Source organism: Nyctereutes procyonoides, unplaced genomic scaffold, assembly GCF_905146905.1.
Source record: "Nyctereutes procyonoides isolate TBG_1078 unplaced genomic scaffold, NYPRO_anot_genome, whole genome shotgun sequence".
In the NCBI taxonomy this organism is placed as follows: Eukaryota; Metazoa; Chordata; class Mammalia; order Carnivora; family Canidae; genus Nyctereutes; species Nyctereutes procyonoides.
Window position 1 is genome coordinate 674,190 of NW_026575028.1, and position 18,704 is coordinate 692,893.

An 18,704-nucleotide genomic window follows, 5' to 3' on the forward strand; every position below is an offset into this window, starting at 1 on the left:
ACTCTGTTGTGGCCCGTCAGGTGCTGTCGGGTGCATATAGAAAAAGAATGAATGGAGCTCCGCAGGCTTCGGTGAGAGCACAGTGTTGCAGAGAATAAGGCACTTTGGGCCGGGGCTCAGGAGCTTGGTGGGCCCGGTGGGCAGAGCTTAACAAGGACACAGGGCCAGGTCCTGACCTCAAGCAGTGACACTGGTTTGGCTGCTCTCGGGTACAGGGATGCCAGGGCCTCACTCGGGTGCTGTGCTCTCCCTTCGGCCCGCCAGATCAGCGCTGGTCTGACGGGATCCCATCGGATGCTGAGACAGATCTCCGCGTGCAGCACCAGGCGGCGGTAGAGGCAGACCTGGAGCTGAGGGTCTCAGAGAATGAGGAGGAGCCACCTGAGGTCACACCAGGGCATCCGGAGAGAAGTAAGTCTGTTGTCTCAGGAGAAACTGCTTCCAGAATTCCCGCTGAGAGCCCACCATGGTGAGAGCAGCCCCGAGGACACAGGTCACGGGAGCGGAGCTGCAGCAGAGTCGGCATGATGCATGCCAGCCCCCAGGTGTCTTCCTGCCCCTGCCCCATGCAGGGACCCTGCACATGACTTCTCTGACAGCCCTTTTGTGTGTGCTCTGGAGCTGTGAAAGGGTGGGAGGTCCGTCTCCTAGCTGCACACAGATCACACACTAATGACACTGGCAGAAGTGGCATCAGGGACACTCTGGAAAGCATTTTCCTTCAGAGCCGGCTGGGAGAGGAGCCCTCCGAGAGAAGGGAAGGTGGTAGAGCTTCCTCTTACATACCCTGTTTCTGTTTTTTTCAGGTCTCACCTGGGTCCCCAACCCTGCCCTGTCCCCTGAGGAGCAAGCTGGTCTGCGGTCCCCAGGCCACAGCCCTAAGGCAGAGGTAAGGGCTCGGAGCTCACTGTGGGGGACAGGACCAATGGGACCCTGAGTGCACATAGTAATTCCTTTGTCTTAGGGCCCGGATGTGAACCCACTTTTTGATTCTTGTGTTCAGTGCGGCTGCTGAAAACAGGAGTGGCAGAGGGGATGCAGCTCAGTCCTCACCCTGGGCAGTGTCCCTAATCCTGCATGGCCCCAATCTAAAACCTGGGTCATCCCACCACTGTGTCACTCTGCTATCATACCATACCATTTTAAAAGTAAATGTATTTTTAAGTTAAAGCAATAATTTTTATGGAATCTTTGGTTTGATGTGATGATGCATTTGTTTCTTAGTGTTATGTTAAAATGAATGTTTGAGTTTTAAAATAAAAATATGCATCTGAATTACCAGTGGTTTGTGAGCCACACATTGGAGAATGCTCCGTAAACAGATCGCAACAGTATGTCCTAGGGAACATGTTTCACAAGATGTGATCTGGAGGACAGATCGGGGAGGGAGGCCAAACTCAAGACCTACATTGACTTGATTTGGTCTTTGGGATTCTAAGAAGCAAGATGAATTTGGTGATTTCATCCATGAAATTGGGGAAGCTTCACTGAGACTCATGGGTGGGGTGATATAAGGTTCTTACAGGAATATCTGGGTCTTTGAGCTTCCTGGGATGGGCAATTCGTAGTATAGACTGTATAAAAATAGCTGTTTTAAATCTTAGAGTGTTGGTCCCTATTTTCATATATCAGAGACGTAGAGCTCATGGGGTCTGAAGTCGGAAGAGCAGAATCTATTAGTGTGCCGTGGCCAGTGTCCATCTCAGTGCACAGAGAATTTAAGATGTGTTTAGATGAACCAAACCCTGAAAGCTGAGTCTGTTCAACAAAGTGGAGTGGCTTTAAAAATGGAACAAGTAGGGATCCCTGGGTGGCGCAGCGGTTTGGCGCCTGCCTTTGGCCCAGGGCGCGATCCTGGAGACCCGGGATCGAATCCCACGTCGGGCTCCCAGTGCATGGAGCCTGCTTCTCCCTCTGCCTGTGTCTCTGCCTCTCTCTCTCTCTGTGACTGTCATAAATTAGAAAAAAAAAAAAAATGGAACAAGTAGGGCAGCCCCGGTGGCGCAGCGGTTTAGCGCCGCCTGCAGCCTAGAGTGTGATCCTGGAGACCCTGGATCGAGTCCCACGTCAGGCTCTCTGCATGTGCCTGCTTCTCCCTCTGCCTGTGTCTCTGCCTCTCTCTGTGTGTGTCTCTTTAAATAAATAAATAAATAAATAAATAAATAAATAAATAAATAAATAATCTTTAAAAAAATAAAAAAATAAAAATGGAACAAGTAGAGCAGAAAGTGAGAACCACTCTCCTGGAGCCATTTAAATGACAGCCTAAAGAACAAAGAGAAGAATTAGTTTCATAAACACAGGCTGTTTGTGAGAGTGCTCCCAGTGGGTTTCTACTGACCACTGAACCCTGCCTTCTTAGCAGCTTCTATCTTCCTTTTCTGCAGGGGGCCCAAATCCCACTTGCCTCTGTTGTCACCAAGGCGAAATTGCCCGAAGAGAGCCTTTTCCCCAAGCCTTTGCTCCCCAAAGTGAAGCCCAAGGTGGAAGTGCCCTGCAGTCAGAGAGCTGCATGCTCCCCCATCCGTTCTCAGCCGGTGGCTCTGCCAGAAGCCAGGACACCTACCTCCCCAGTGAGCTCACAGTGCCTGTCGCCTTTGGCCACCTCCACCCCCACCAGCACCCAGCTTCCCATTTGCTCCCAGCCTCAGCCTTCCTCTGAGACCACGGCCCCATCCCCCACCAAGTCCCCCATACGGCTCCAGCCTGTTTCGGCCAAAACATCTATCCCAGTGGTTCCCCTCCCCTTGAAGAACCAAGGGGACACCAAGGACAGGCTGGGCAGCCCTCTCGCTGTGGATGAGGCCCTGAAGCGGAATGACCTGGTGGCAGAGTTCTGGATGAAGAGTGCTGAGATCCGCCGCAGCCTCGGGCTCACACCTGTGGATCGGAGCAAGGTGTATGAGCCCAGCTTCCCTTCACCTGCCTTTAAACCAGTGTCCCTAAAATCCTATGCAGTGGAGAAGTCTCCTGAGGGGGAGGGACTCCAGCTTCTGAAGCCTCCACCTGTTCCTAAGAGACTAGGCCTGCCGAAGTCAGACGATGACCAGCCCTTCCTGCCAACCCCCAAGTCCCCGTCGGACAGAGAGCTGAAAAGCTCCCAGGAGGAGAGGAGAGATCTGTCGAGCAGCTCCGGGCTGGGCCTTCACGGGAGCTCCTCCAACATGAAGACTTTGGGCAGCCAGAGCTTCAACACATCAGACTCCACCATGCTCACTCCCCCTTCAAGCCCACCCCCACCACCACCCCAAGACGAGGAGCCCGCAACTCTTCGGAGGAAGCCATATCAGACTCATGAGCATAAGGATGCCAAGCCCAAGGCCTCGGTGATTCCACCACCACCACCTGCGTCGTTCATGCGGGCCCCCCGGGAGCCCACCCAGCCCCTCCAAGAGGAGATGCGGAAGTCGTTTGTGGAGAGCGTGGATGAGATCCCATTTGCCGATGATGTGGAGGACACCTATGATGACAAGACCGAGGACTCGAGTCTCCAGGAGAAGTTCTTCACACCCCCCTCCTACTGGCCCCGCATGGAGAGGCCCCTCCACCCACCCCTAGCCAAGGAGAATGGTAGGTTGCCTACTCTGGAGAGTGGGGTCCAACCACAGAAGAGGGGCCTGCCCTTAGTCTCTCCAGAAGCCAAGGAGCTGGCTGAGGAGCGCATGCGAGCCAGGGAGAAGTCTGTGAAGAGCCAGGCGTTGAGAGACGCTATGGCCAAGCAGCTGAGTAGGATGAAGGAAATGGAGATGGCGGCTGGGACCTCCAGTCCCCCAGGAGGCACCTCCCACAAAGCCTCCTCTGTTCCCTCCAAGGGCAAAGACCTCAGCCCCGAGTCCCCTAGACGCCCAGTTCTCAAAGGCCCCAGGGAGCCTGCCCTGAAGCACGAAGCCACTAGTGAGGAGGTCCTCTCCCCACCATCGGACTCAGGGGGCCCAGATGGTTCGGTCACCTCATCCGAGGGCTCCAGTGGGAAGAGCAAGAAGAGATCGTCACTCTTCTCCCCCCGCAGAAACAAGAAAGAGAAGAAGTCCAAAGGTGAGGGCCGGCCCCCGGAGAAGCCCAGCCCAAGCCTTCTGGAGGAAGCTGCTGCCAAGCCCAAGTCCCTGTGGAAGTCGGTCTTTTCCGGGTACAAGAAGGACAAAAAGAAGAAGGGTGATGACAAGTCCTGTTCCAGCACCCCTTCCAGCGGTGCCACTGTGGACTCTGGCAAGCACAAGATGTCCCCTGTTGTGAGAGCAGGTAGGTCGACACCAAGGGACCCCTCCTAGGGCAGGGCATGAGGGGGCTGTCCTCCAGCCATTGGTTTTTCTCAGAAAATCCATTGCTTGTGCTGCATCCCCGAGGGTTCCTAGGAGCTGTGCTAACAGGGTGAGGAAGAAGGAAATGGAACCGTGGGCTTTCAGTGCATATTCTGCAGGATAGAATAATTCTAAAACTCAGCTTGGAACTGAGTAAGGGAGACTTGGGAGGCCTGTGCCCTTTCTCAAGCCACATGACGCCAGAGGAGGGCCTGATTCTGAGCAAGGTGGAGTGGTGGCCCCTTGGGGAGGAGCAAGGCTGGCTGTCTTTGCAGCATCATCTACGTGGTGTTGGCCCTGGGTTAAGAGTCACTCGAACTGGAAAGAAATCCAACCTCTGTCCTGCTCCCCTGGGTGGCTCGGGCGAGTGTAGAAATCAGGAAAGCACTGTGGTGTCCTCGATTTGTCTCTCATTTCCATCCCCTTAGAGCTGCACCTGCGGCGCCAGTTGAGCTTCTCAGAGGACTCAGACCTGTCCAGTGATGACCTCCTTGAGAGGTCCTCCCAGAAGTCCAGGCGAGAGGTATGTAGGCCCTATGGCGGGGCTCCAGAAGGGGTCAAGCCTAGCCCAATCCTCTGTGTAGGATTGATTGGTCTTTGATGAGGTGGAAGAAAAGGAAAGCAAATCTCAAGCCTGGGGTGAGTGCGCACCCTCTTCTGAGCTCCCAGCAGATACAGCTGAATCCTGAGCCCAGCCCAGGCTCAAGTAAGAGACACATAAAGGGAGTTCTTCTCTTGGGCTCTTTCTTTTTAGTGAACATCTGGGGCTTATTTGTTTCAATGGCAAGAGTTCCTGTGTTTCATTCTTGGGAAGAAGACAGAGACGTTCCATGCTCAGAGATTCACTAGATTTTCAGCAAGCTACCGGCATTGTCCTCAGAAACCCCATGTGGAATAGCATCCACCCATGTCCAGAGTGACAGGAGGAAGAAGTTGCTCATGCCCCAGAGTCTGGAGGACGTTGGGACAGGCACGATGAATTTAGCAGTAGACAGAGGTTAAGTCAGTGAAGAATGTGCCCTATCATCCTGTGTGCTCTGTACATTTGTGGGTTAGAGAGGAGTGTTTGCTCTTAAAGAACCAGTCCAGGACCCTGACCTGGATTCTGTGCCAAGTAGGGCACTGTGGATCGGAACTCATCCCTTGCAAGGCCCCAGACTGGGGAGATAATATGGCCACGCAGCCCTCCTGAGAAGCAAACCCTCAGTGTGGAAGGGCTCTTGGGTATTTATTCCATTTTCTGATTTCCAAGGGCTCTTGTAGCTCTGTGTGGATACAGTGAGGTTAAAGAAGGGAGAGGGGTTAGAGAAAGTTCTAACAGGGCATCTGTGCCTCAGAGACAGTAGTGGGTTGGGGCCTACAATTCAGAAAGGCCTGGGCAGCACCTGAGGGCAGTTGAAACCACACCATCTCCACTGTGTGGCCACAGGACGGACGGTGAGTGTCCCAGGCGACAGCCCAGCTATTTTCAGCTCTCTTTTCTGAATGAAAAATGTCCCCAGAACATCATATACCTTCTTCACAAGGTTCTCTGGGGCTCGGATTTGAGTCTGCCCTCCCCTGAGCCCTGCACATGTCTGTTAGGTGAAGATGGCTTCTGCACCTGTTGCCAGTCCCCTGTCCCTGCCCAACCCAGCCTTTAGCAACCTGACACACTGGAGGAACCCATCTCTTAGTCCTCTCCTCCTTGGTCTCTTGATCTCTCTGGGCCGTGCCAGCTGTTTACCTATCCACTATCCTAGAAGAACGTGTGAACAGTCAGGCCTCCTACCTGCCCTGCCATGTGCAGAGGCAGCTTCCACCTGCCCCAGCCCGACCAGCTCAGAGTCCAGCTCTCCCCATAGGCAGCAGCACTACTATCAAGAGTGGCCCTGAGAACTGTTTCTGGACATGTACATGGGTCCCTAAGCACGTGCTGACTCTGGGAACTGGCACTGCTTTGGGAGTTTGGGGAGCCAGGGGGGGTCGGCGAAGGACAGTGTGGTCTGGGGTTCACTTGGCCTCTGTTCAGCCAGTTCATCTCCTGTGGGTCAGAAACTCCCTCTGTGGTGGGTTTTGTGGTCATTCTCGCCACTATTTCTCTATCATGAATGAAATGTCATGGTGGGACACCGAGTGCTAGGGTGCCCTGCCGGCTGTACCACACTGTCTTCTGGCAGTGTGGGTCCCTGAGGACAGCCTCCCCTGGGGCCTTGCTGGCCTGAGGCACGTAGCGAGCTCTTCCCCTTCTGCATGACCAACAAGCCACAGACCCCATTCCTGGAATCCCAGAATCAGAAGCCTTGGGGGCCTCACGGTCCACGTGTGTCCCACAGAGGCTGAGCAGGGAATTTAAAGACAAAGCTGAACCTGCACAGGTTGACCTGAATCCTGTGGGGTCAGGCTGGGTGAGAGCAGGCACTGTATTTTCAAGGATGGAAGCCAAAGCAGGAAAACAAAACAAAAACAGCCATGCCAGACTCTTTGGAATAATTTAGTGAATTTGATCCTGGATGGTATAATATATGTAGATGTGCAGAGATTCCATGTCAATGCTAACTTCTTGTAAGACATTAAGGGACTATAGTATTGTAGGAAAATGTGTCTGTTCTTAAGAAGTACATGCTAAAATTTGTAGGCATAAAAAAATGCCTACAGATGATTCAGGAAAAAAAGATTATATATATCAAATATGTGGCAAAATGCTAACATTTAGCAAATCTAGGTAAAGATGTTCATTGTCCTTTTCCAACTTTTCCTACGTTAGAAATTTTTCAGAGCAGTAAGTGAAGGGAGTGGGGACACCTAAAGGGACAGTGGGGTTGGAACTCAAGAGGGAGCATCTTGCTAACACGCCTGACCCTAGCAGCTGGGTAAATGGTTCCTTTTGCATCACATACCTGTCTCCAAGTCAGGCGTCTGTGAAACAGGTGCCTGAGTTTTCTTTCATTAAAAAAAAAAAAACAAAAAACAAAAACACCTCAAATTGAAAATGACGTTTTTATTGAAAATGTTTATTTGGAAAAATTAAGATAACACAGATTAAATATATACATCACCTCTAACCCTACCAACAAAAGATCATCTTCATTCACCTCTTTTCTTTCCCTCATCTGACTTTACATACAAGTGATGCACTGTGTCTTAAGCCCTGGGACCCAGCCACGGGCGTGTGCGTTTGCTCTTGAATAGACTGGCCCTGGTCCCCGTCTCACAGCAGAAGCAGCGGCCCTAGCTGGCCTCATGCTCTCAGCACAGCACAGATGTGTCATAATTTCACCCTTCTAGTCACTACTGACTGAAACCATGCTAAGTAGGGCGCTGTGGATCTGACCTCCTCCATCAAGGATTGCCCCCACCCCCTTGACTTTGTACAGCAGCCACAGGTGCCCACATTCAGTGCTGTTCCTCAGTTGTGGTTACATTGTTCCTATGGAGTGGCTCACATGCTGCTTGGGGAATTATCTGTCTTCTGTTTTTTTAACTGACTGTTCTAATAATGAGATTCATCCTTTCACTCTGGTTTGTGGGAGAGATGAGTCAGTCTGAGGCAAGACATATGGACATATGTGCCTGATATATTTTTGGTGAATATCAGTTATTTATGCTACTTAACACCCCTTTCACAGTGTATAATCAAGAAACGGCCCCCAACCCCATCCAAGATTTCTTTGCCAGCAGAGACAGAATCCTCTAGAAGAGAACCTTAGTGATGCTGCTCAGTATGCTCTGCATCTGTGTTTCTGTGTCCCTGGCAACAGGAATTTCCCACCACCTGTGCCCCCTGCAAACACTGAGCTGAAAGTCATCTGAATTTCCACAAATGATTGGGTTACTGAAGGAGAAATAGCATCTATACCCATATATTTGAATAGCTTTATTATACCCAGGGGAGAGTGAAAAGAAAAGAGAGAAGATTTGAGGCATAGCGAGGAAGAGCCGTCTTCTCAGTAGAAAAGTGAACCCAGTCCTTATTCAGAAACTGGGGTTCACTGGCCTCTGCTGCTAGGATCTGAATCCCCCGGTTCCTCACTTCCGCAGTCCTGTGTGATGTTGTGAAAAATAATCATGTGTTTTAGTCTTTAGTCTTCCGTGTTTGTTTTAAACTTCTGATTTTGCTCCATTTCTGTGTTCTAGTTTTAATTTTTTTAATTGTTATTATTACTATTCTGTTTTGTTTTCCGTTGCCATTCCCTTAAAAGTCGGTTTATGTACCACACGCCTTGGCATTCAAGAGATCATATCCATCAAAGGTAGTGTCTCATTCCCATGGCTGGTCATTGTTGCATGCATGTCTGTGATTAACCACCCGGAGCAGCCCCCAGCCCTGGCTCTCCAGCCACATCCTCACTAACTGTTCACACATGCATGGAGCACTAGCAGACACTGGCAGCAGAACATTCTTGAGCCGTGTCATGGCGGAGGAAGGTGAGATCCCCTGCTCCTGACTGGCTGGAGTGCACGTGGTCATCTTACTCCAGGGCCGCCCCTTTGGGACTGGGCACCAAGGAGTAGGGAGTTCACGAGCCCTCAGCTCCATGCCTTGCAAGGTGAAAGGCTGAGGGCACCAGAACACTACAGTGATCCTTTAGGACTTACCTGCTCAGCTGGCCCTCCAGTGTCAATTGAGCTCTTAAAGATTATTAGACTAGACTCCTGAGTTGAATTCAGAAGTCTCTTTTAAAGTCTTTCAAAGACTGTCTCTCTCTTTTTTTTCCCCATGGAGGAAATAAAGAAGACATTAGGAATAGAGGTCTCTTAGTGGTTGGTCAATGTTCACACGAGGCACCTGACACTGCCTTGCACCGTCAGTGCCCACGTTTGCAGGTGGGGCTGCTCAAGCAGTTGTAGGCACGAATGTGCCCTGGATCTGGCCTGTGGCCTCCTTAGGGCCTGAGAGCGGCGGCTGGAACCACCCCACCAGACCGCCTTCCCACCTCCTCTCCGTGGCCCACCCCTGCCTTCTGTGCAGGCCAGGGAGGCAGGCCAGCTTCACCTCTGTATCTCCCTTCTTCAGACTGTACTAGTTAGTATGGGGTTCGTGCACTTAAAATAGAAGCACCGCTATTTTCTCTACTTCAGATGTTACTTCTTAGAGAACCTTATAAATATCACTCATCTGAAGGAAGTAGCATTCCATATGTAACAAGAAAATGAAAGGATCCTGATTTTTCTTTTCCTTTCCCCTGTATGCCTCCCAGAAGCAGGAAAGTCTTAAGAGCAGACATCCTTCCAGGGAAAACGTGTGATCTCTGAGATAAAGGAGCACATGACACTTGGTCCACCGAACTTCCTAACAGTCAGGCCCCACTCAGCATCCTGTCCCCATCACAGTGACAGCGGGCAAGTAGCTCACCTGTAGATACGTGGCATTCAGGGCTCAAGCAAGGACCTGTGTCACTGAAGCCTCTGGCAGAGCCGCAGCCTGGCAGCGTGTCCTGCAGGCCCTCTGCGGAGGGGCAGCTCCCAGCCAGGGTGCCCCCGCTGCCCCCTGCCCCCTGCCAACCAGTGCTCAGACCCAGCCCGGCCTGCTGCCCCTGACTGAGGACACCTCTCTCATTCCCTCCAGCCAAGAACCTACACAGAGGAGGAACTGAATGCCAAGCTGACCCGGCGTGTGCAGAAGGCAGCTCGTAGACAGGCCAAGCAAGAGGAGCTGAAGCGGCTGCACCGAGCACAGGTGAGATCCCTGAGTGGGAAGGAGCATCCTCCTCTCCAACACTGTGCTTGTCCTTGTCCATGTTGCAGGAGGGTAAAGAGGACAGAGCAGAGGTAGATGGGGTGTCCCTGACGCTGGAGAGGACAGCCTTATCATGTCAGCCTCTGGCTTGATGCAACTGCAAAAGCCTCGTTTTTGTGGAATTATTGGTAGAAAAGGAAGAGCCAGGCTTTGAGGTTCCTAAATTCCTTGCTCTGTAAAATCAACTAGTTCAGTTGTGATAACTATTTCAAGAGATGATCTGTGACTTGTCAGCCTCTGGTGGGCCTGAGATTTCCAGGTCAGAGCTATCCTCCAGGCATCAGCCTCTATCTTCAGGCCTCATAGGCCCTAGACCATTCCAGATTGTCTTTCTGGAACAAAAAATAATTTTCCTTTTTTTTTTTTGAGGATTTTATTTATTTATTCATAAGAGACACAGAGAGATCAAGGCAGAGACACAGGCAGAGGGAGAAGCAGGCTCCCTGCAGGGAACCCGATGCGGGACTTGATCCTGGGATTCCAGGATCACATCCTAAGCCTAAGGCAGACGTTCAACTGCTGAGCCACCCAGGTGCCACAAAAAAATAATTTCTTCATATAAAGTACTAAAAGATATCTAAATACAATATGTTTTTTAATGAAATTGTGTGTGTGTATAGTTGTATTTGTATTAGTACACTAATCACAAGCTGTAAACAATGAGAAACGCTAACAACAAACCCAAATGCCAAGATGCTCCTCTGAATTCCATGTTTAGCAAGCATCAAAAACCAATCGTTTAGTCCCTTTCTTGAACCTTACTCTGTATCCACATTCTCTACATTGACTGGATCCCTGGATTTTATTTCATTTTCTCTGTGCCTTTTTCCAGATGTATGTCTTTGCCTACTGTTTTGGGAATTGAATGTGGTATCTATGTATTAGTCTAGTATCTATGATTAGTCCCCACGTAGTGCAGAGAAACTTCTCACTGTGAGCTTCCAAACAGATTCTGGTTTGGCATTGTGGAATCTGGCATTGCTCCATTCTAGATTTATTTTTTTATTATTTTTTATTTTTTTTTTAGCCTTAGAGACAGTATTTCTGCAGTAGCCTCCCGGAGCCCCTGGTAGTGCTTTAGCAGCCTCGAGATTAGCAGGTCTTAGAGGGATGTGGCGCGTCAGTCCTTCCAGTAGGAGCTGACATCACCTCCGGTCTCTGAACAGCCCTGCAGAGGGCTGGACAAGCACCCTCATGCCATGGTGCTTACTAACGATGGCCCCAGGGGATTTGGTGCAGGGGGTCTTTACACCACACTCTGGGCAAAGCTTTTCCAAGTTCTGGACCTAATCTGTTTTTCTCCCTGTTTGTGTTTGTACAGTTTAGCAGTCCTCCTGAAACTAGGAGACAGGAGAGAACGATGGGTGCTTACACTGTCCCACTCTCCCCACAGATCATCCAGAGGCAGCTGGAGCAGGTGGAGGAGAAGCAGAGACAGCTGGAGGAAAGAGGGGTGGCCGTGGAGAAGGCACTCCGTGGTGAAGCAGGTATTGTCCAGGTCTCCTTTGTGAGGAGGTTGGTTAAGCCCCCACCCCACCCCCTATGGCCACAGGCTAGTTTTATGTCCCCTTATCTGGAACTCAGCTTCTCTTCCAGCAGGGTTCTCTGGGGCCCTTCATCACTAATATTGGGGCCTCTATTAAACAAAGGAAAAGGAAAGCATCTCTATTTGGAACTGCCCTGGGGCCTGGGCTTGTTCTTCCACCCTGTCAGAGGGTGGCCATCTAGCTGTAGAACGAAGTCAGTCCACTCCACATGTTGATGGCAAGCACTGGGCCGCCTCCCCTCTTCTCTGCCCTGCCTCCCTCCCACATCATTTCCTCTAGAAGAAAATAGCTAGGATGAGGGACACTGTACCACAAGGAGCCATCACAGAACTGCATGAGTGGGGTCCCTAGCCTGCTCCCCACAACCACCTCCTCTGTTTAGCTTTTTGGGCTCCCTCTCCTGCTCAGACTACACTGAGAATGGGAGGACCCATGCTGTACAGAGCCCTAGCCACATCCCATGTGCAGAGCACACAGGCTTCCCTGCCAGAACGCAGGATCTGTGTCATTTGGGGCAGGGTGAACAGACTCAGGGGACGGTGGCGAGCCAGCACAGTAGACAGCAGGGAATGGCTGTGCGGGCCATATGCTCGGTGGCTGCCGTTCCCAGAGAAGAGCTGCAGAATGCAGTGCGGTCATACCTACTGCCGGTCCAAGGAGCCCATAAGGTGACTTCAGCAGTTGGGGACTCAGGACACAAGGAAGTACCTGAGTCATCTGGTCCCAAGGGCCCAGGAGGAAGCCCTTTAAACCACTGGGTCAGCCCCAGCCAGAAGCCCCACTCTGGAGTGGTTGGCCTCTGCTTTCTCCAGAGTCCATGAGTGTCAGCCAGACTCTGGACGGGGAAGCTTCCATCTCATAGGGAGCACAGGCCTCCCGGCTCAGCCTTCAGGTTGTGAGGCTAGGGATAAAGAAAGGAGGTGACCTAAGTTTGCAGTGGCCCTTATTCTTTTTTCTGGTGTGGCAGAGGGGCAGGGGTGCCTACACCTCCTGGCAGAGAGGCTCTCTGTAAACTGAGGAACCAATAAGAGGCAGCCAGGAATGGGGCCGGTTGCTGCCACTCGATCTTGCAGAGCTGACACCTCACAGTAGTATGTGCCTGATGTGAAGATGAATTCATAGGGCTTGGCAGGGGTAGAGTCCAGGTTCAAGCATAGAAGATCTTTCCAGGCCCTTCGAGATGGGATGGGGGAGAAAGATGACATGAATGAGGATGTGACATTCTCAGCTTTGTGCTTTACCTGATGCTGGAGTGACTGCTTGAAGCCTGGGCCACCAAACGACATGCAAAAAGGCGAACCACTGAGCAACCTGTAAGCCAGAAGCCTGGGATGTATGACTACAAGGAAGCACTGGCCCTCGTGTCAATGAGTGGAGATTCAGGTTCACCTAAGGGAGTCTCTAGGCTTCCAGATGAAGCTGTGATGTCCCCCACCATCCTGTTTTGGCTTCCTGCCCTGCGTGTGCTTCTTTGGCCTCCTCAGTTAAATCTGACCACCTGGTGGGAGTTAGCCCAAGCCCCCCAGGGATGCCCTGCCCGGCTGTTATCAGGACTCACAGGGCCCAACCCTGTTGCTTTCTCTTCTTGCAGATGTCAGGAGGGAGCCTTGGTCCATCTTCATTCCTTCTTACCCTTTCCCACAGATTACTCCTGCCTAGATGGAAAGTGAGGGATAGATCTTCCAACACGTCAGACTAACTCAACAGGCTTGCACACCTCCACATCATTGTTAGCCTAAGTCCTTAAGGAAGACAGTCTGCGCATCCTCCTCACAGGGTTCTGAGGTTCAGGTGGGCCGCCCCAGGGTCGGTGATTTCTATAAAGCACTTGTGCACCTGTTGGATGCCTTGCAGTTTGAGACTGTGGCATTGCTTCGGTACTTCTGTAACAGGATGTGTTGTTCAAGCTGCTGACTGCCCAGGGGTCATAGAAACTACCCTTGAAGATTGGTGTGGGAGATTGCCAAAATTCTCCTTTCTAGTTGTTTAGGTAAATTGCCTTTTCATAAAAATATGCAACCAGGATTTCATCTAAGTCAGTGGTTTTCAAACTTTGTTTCTTAGCAGAAGAACCCTTTATACAAGCCAAATTGTAAGTTCAAGTTTAAATCAAAAAGAACCACTCTAATGTTGGAAAGCACCAGTTTGGAAATACAGGTTAGAGCAGAGAACTGCAAGTGATAATAGGCCTCAGCCTCCAACCCATCCCTGGGGCCTAGTGTAAAGAACATCCTGATAACGCAGAGGGATTTGCCAGAAATGACAACAGTGTTTTAATAGTTCACTGGGAAATCTCAGGATACTTGCAGTTTAAATTACCTGGAACCTAGAAGCTGAAGGTGGGAGCAGTCGGAATTGTTTACAGTTGAATCACTAGTAAATCTAGTAGCAGTTCATATTCCTTATAAAGAGTAGATCTCAGAGAAGTGCTCCCAAGCATGCAGTGGACTTACCCTCCTCAGGGATACACTGTGACAGGAGCTGCTCTGACAGGCCGGGTGTCACTGAGTGATGGCTCCCCAGGCGGCTGTCCTGTACGGGTGTTCGAGAGCACTCTATTTACAGGCCAGAATTTAAATAAATATGTAAGGTATCCTGTTCCCTAACATTTTCAGGGAGTACAGATACTTGCACCTGGAGGGCAGAAGAAACTTGGTCCTGAGAGCCTCACAAAAGCAAGTTTACCTGATTGATGCATTGATGGTCTTCAATAGGTTAAAGTTGGCATATCAAGCTTTTGAATGTAGAGTGTCTTGTGTAAGTTTCAAAGGAATTCAGAGTATTTGTGAATCAGGTAGTTGGGAGACCACTGGAGTACCACTCAAAGAATGCTAAGGTCTCACAGAACAAAGTGTTTGAAAACCACTGTTGTCCAAACTCTTGTAAGCAGAGCTTTATCAAAGAACCTTCATCCAAATACAAATTTGTCCTGTTCTTAAAGACAGATTTTGGTAGCTCCCTTAGATTTCCCCATGATGCATTTGGGAAAGTCTCAGGATACAGTAGCTCGTACCATAAGAATAGATTTCCAGGCGCAGCCCAGGTGGCTCAGCGGTTTAGCACTGCCTTCGGCCCAAGTTGTTATCCTGGAGACCTGGGATCGAGTCCCACATCAGGCTCCCTGCATGGAGCCTGCTTCTCCCTCTGCCTGTGTCTCTGCCGTTCTCGCTTTCACTTGCTCTGTGTCTCCCATGAATAAATAAATACAAATCTTAAAAAAAAAAAAAACAGATTTCCAAACATGCTATTTTCCTTTTCTTATTTTAAGCACATCACGTCTAAGGCTTGCCTCTTGTCAGAAGTCTCAGTGGCCCTGTCCCCACTTGGCAGAGATCATCTTTGAGGCTGAACTGTGACCATTGGCTGTCCTTTCTCTCCTGCTTCTTCATTGTGTTTCTTTTGTTCATCTGGTTGCTCCTGGCTGAGTCCTTAAGGAGACCATCTCAGTTGAGCATGGTAGTTTGGAGTCTTGCAGCCATGCCAGCTGGCCCCTTCCCTGAGGGTGCACAGTTAGCTGAGCCTGCCATCTTGTCTCACTTGATGGGCCCAGGCTTCCACAGTTCTCTGAAGGGTCAGACTGTTAGCCAGGCTGCCCTTCCAGAGAAGAGATCTGATATGGACCTGCCATCCTATTGATCTCAATTTGTCTAAGGCTCATGTATATCTGTACCATAAGGGTTAGGTTCAAGAGCCTTCAAGCCTAGGGCAGATGGGATTTCTAGTCTGGAGGACCTGAAAAGCCCTTTGTGTTTCTGGAACCGTGATTCAGATTTTAACCATTGCATCAGCCCTGAGCATGAGTTGAAAAACCGTTCCAGGATTATATTCTGCTTTCTAGTATGACCTTTCTTAGAGGGACACCCTCGTGTGGAACAGAAGGCTGCCAGGATCAGCATTCAGACTGAGACATATGGAGGCAGAGGGTCAAAAGTAGCAGCTGGCTTTGGTAGAACTCCATGCTTGTTTATGATTCTGGGAGGACGGGGACCCCACCCTACCCTGACCAAGCACAGCCTCTCAGCAGCCCAGGCTCTGCATCTCAGGCCTGGGAAGAGCATCACAGCCTTGCTGGACAGCCACATGTAGCTAAAAGCAAGCACTGCCTGTGGCCAGCACACCTCCAAGAACCATAGGGCAAATAGTGACAGCTCATTTCTTGCTTTCAAAGAGAAGCCTGGCTGAAGTTGGGGCCTGACCTCAGAAGAAACAGGATTGCCTTCATCTCAGACCTATCCAGTGATGGTGGCTCTGCAAGAACTTTGATATGCTCACCAGTGGGGTCACAGGTGAACTCTTGGAGAGCTCTGACTGCCATTAAACCTAAGAATTGGTGGCCTTACAGAACTCATTTAGGATGTTCACATCTTGTCTTTGGCCCCTCAGCCTGGGGCTTCTGATATTCAGTAACACAGGCAGTAAGTAGCCCTTGATCTGCCCTTGAATTTTTAAAAATCTTAGATACAGTTGAGTTCCAGCAGGGTCGGGACTCCCAGCAAAGCCAAGGCCTTATTTCCTGTCTTAATTGATCGGAGGTATGAACAGCAATCCCATTGTTAATTGGCTATTCACGCATCACCTGTGATTTGTAGCAAGCTCTCCCTCCCACCACCAGAAAGTGCAGCTACAGCACCTGTGTATATGTGATGCACTTCCAGAGAGATGCATGCTTTCTGGCTGTTTCTCCTTGCCCTCTTGCTGTGTCCCTGTGTTTCTTATGCTTCATGTCATTGATTGCTTTGGGTATGGGGGCACAGGAGGTTATCAGATCCAATAACTCTCTCTTCACCAATTCCTTGTTGTAGACTATTGGGGAGAGTCTTATTACAGTGACCTCATCGACTTGCATCTGGGTGGTATGTATAGCAGTATCTGTTGCTGACACTAACCCTGCTGAATCCTCCCCCTCTCCCTCCCCCCCTTACCGCTGTCCCCAGTCCCTGCTCACAAACAACAAGAAGGAATCATCCTGATAACCAAATGGCAAAAGCATAGGCCCTTTTCCAGCTCATAATAGAGCAGCATGCTGGATCCTCCACACTGCCCAGAGGAAGATTTGAGATAGCCTTTGCTGCCCACGTTCTTTTAATGTTTTTATAATGAAAGTTCACATACTCTTACATGTCACATCTGTGTCCTGGTCCCTCTAATACTGTTTAGTCATCTGACAGTAGTAACCCACATGTACACACACTCACATGTGCTCATATTCTCTCTGTCTCCCTCCTCTTCCCTTTCCCCTCACCCCCTACCCCCCCCAAACATGACCTCTGCCCTGATCTCATTCTCATTCCTTACAACCTGTAGGTATCACATCCACTAGGAGCCTCACTGCCAATCATACTCAAGAACCAAACATGTAAAGAACTCAGCCTCACCCGTTTTCATTAGGGTGTGTTCATGTTTCCCCTAAAAGATCCAAGTGCATGGGAAAGGTGTCAGTTGTGATCTCTGCCTACATTCGCTGAACTTGAGGCCGTGTTGACGTGCCTATAATAATGTCCCTCCCTCCTTACTGTGTCAAGGAACTTACTTTGCAATTCTTTTCAATGAAGATAGAAAAAGTGTAAGGCAGTGGTTCTAAAGTGTGGTTTCTGGACAAGCAGCATCAGGAACATTATTCAGGAGCTTACTGGAAATGCAGATTCCCATAGGATATTTCCTATCCCAGATTTTCTGAATCAGAAACTCTAGAGGTGAGGCCTGGTTATCTGTTTTAACAAACCTTCCAGATGATTCTCATGCCCCCTAAAGCAAAACCACTACCTTAAAGGAATTTAAGATTTTTGGTGTCTTGGCTGTACTCACTATTTGTATTAGATTAGGAGAATAAGGAATCTGTGAACCTCATTTCTAGACTTTGGGCAGTTTTGTCAAGAGGAGTACCAAGCAGCTGCTCCTGAGATTAACCACAGGAAGCTCGGGCTGCTTCTTGGGGTTACTGCATCCTTGGATGGACAGTCTGACCTTTTCACCTCCCCTTGCAGGCTCCTTGACTAGAAGTGGTCTGAAAACAGAAACTAGCAAAGATTATCATCTGCCATTTTTTTTGCCATGATGCCATCTTTTAAAGAGTTACTTGTGCCTCGTTCATTTAAAAACAAGAAGCATAATTCTGTGATTCCTCCTGTACAACAGTGTCATATTGTTAGAGGACTTGGAGCAGTAGGAAGCAGGCTCTTGGCCCCCGGTGGGTTGGGCTTTCTGCGTACCAGTCCCTGGGGTGCCATGGATTCCCAGCCCTCTGCAAATCCTTCCAGTGCCCCAGAGCTCCTGGTGTATTCAGGGACTTCCATAGTTGTGGCCATTGATGCTGCAAAAGGGCTGATGCTTGCATTCCAATTAACAAATCCCATTTCCTATATAATATCCTTGACTCCTTTCCCTGGCTCCTAACATGCCCGGGGGATGTTTATGTCAGTCCTAAAGGAATCTCCAGTGTATGAAAAATATTTTTTTTAATTCAAAACCTCCTGTAGGAAAAAAAAAAAAAAAACAAAAACCTCCTGTAGGGATCCCTGGGTGGCGCAGAGGTTTGGTCCCTGCCTTTGGCCCAGGGCCCCATCCTGGAGACCCAGGATCGAATCCCACATCGGGCTCCCGGTGCGTGGAGCCTGCTTCTCCCTCTGCCTATGTCTCTGCCTCTCTCTCTCTCTGTGTGTGTGGCTTTCATAAATAAATAAAAATTTTAAAAAAAAAAACCTCCTGTAAAAAAAAACCTCCTGTAAAGAACTGTCAAAACCCATTTCTTTACAATTATATTCACCTTCCTTCCCAGCTTAAGATCCTGCTGCCACACTGATCACCTCACATGCCTAGTTCTGTCTCTTTGCCGCCACGTGCCCCACCCCCACCCTGCTTGAGTGATAAAATGTAATTGGCTGTTTTCAGTTCTGTGTCCTTGACTCGATAGCAACTAGCCTCTCAGGTTTAGAATTCCAACAGATTTCAGGGAAAAAAGGTAATACAAGGAAATGAAAAAAGAATCCCCAGGGTGTTCTGTGAGTTGTAAAGTTCCCCACCATCAAATACCTTTGAGCCCCTGCTACTTACTCGGTTCCCATCAACTTGTCACTTCCTCTTCTGCAAGCTCATTATGATTTCAGTGTTAAATTTAGACTTCTCTTGTGATTCTGTTCAGCA

At 49.8% G+C, this 18,704-nt stretch overlaps 1 protein-coding gene across 5 annotated transcripts in view; it reads left to right on the forward strand.

Annotated features, from left to right (window-relative positions):
- Positions 1 to 18,704, forward strand: part of MICAL3 (microtubule associated monooxygenase, calponin and LIM domain containing 3) — a 201,514-nt gene that overhangs the window by 166,263 nt on the left and 16,547 nt on the right. For 3 of the 5 annotated variants that reach the window (XM_055315368.1, XM_055315369.1, XM_055315370.1), the window contains 7 exons: positions 265 to 411; positions 807 to 889; positions 2,388 to 4,239; positions 4,727 to 4,821; positions 8,480 to 8,530; positions 9,847 to 9,957; positions 11,411 to 11,504. In XM_055315368.1, coding sequence (XP_055171343.1) covers positions 265 to 411; positions 807 to 889; positions 2,388 to 4,239; positions 4,727 to 4,821; positions 8,480 to 8,530; positions 9,847 to 9,957; positions 11,411 to 11,504 — 2,433 coding nt within the window. Of the gene's footprint in view, positions 1 to 264; positions 412 to 806; positions 890 to 2,387; positions 4,240 to 4,726; positions 4,822 to 8,479; positions 8,531 to 9,846; positions 9,958 to 11,410; positions 11,505 to 16,366; positions 16,418 to 18,704 lie in introns of all 5 variants that reach the window. The other 2 variants (XM_055315367.1, XM_055315371.1) reach the window with 2 other exon arrangements.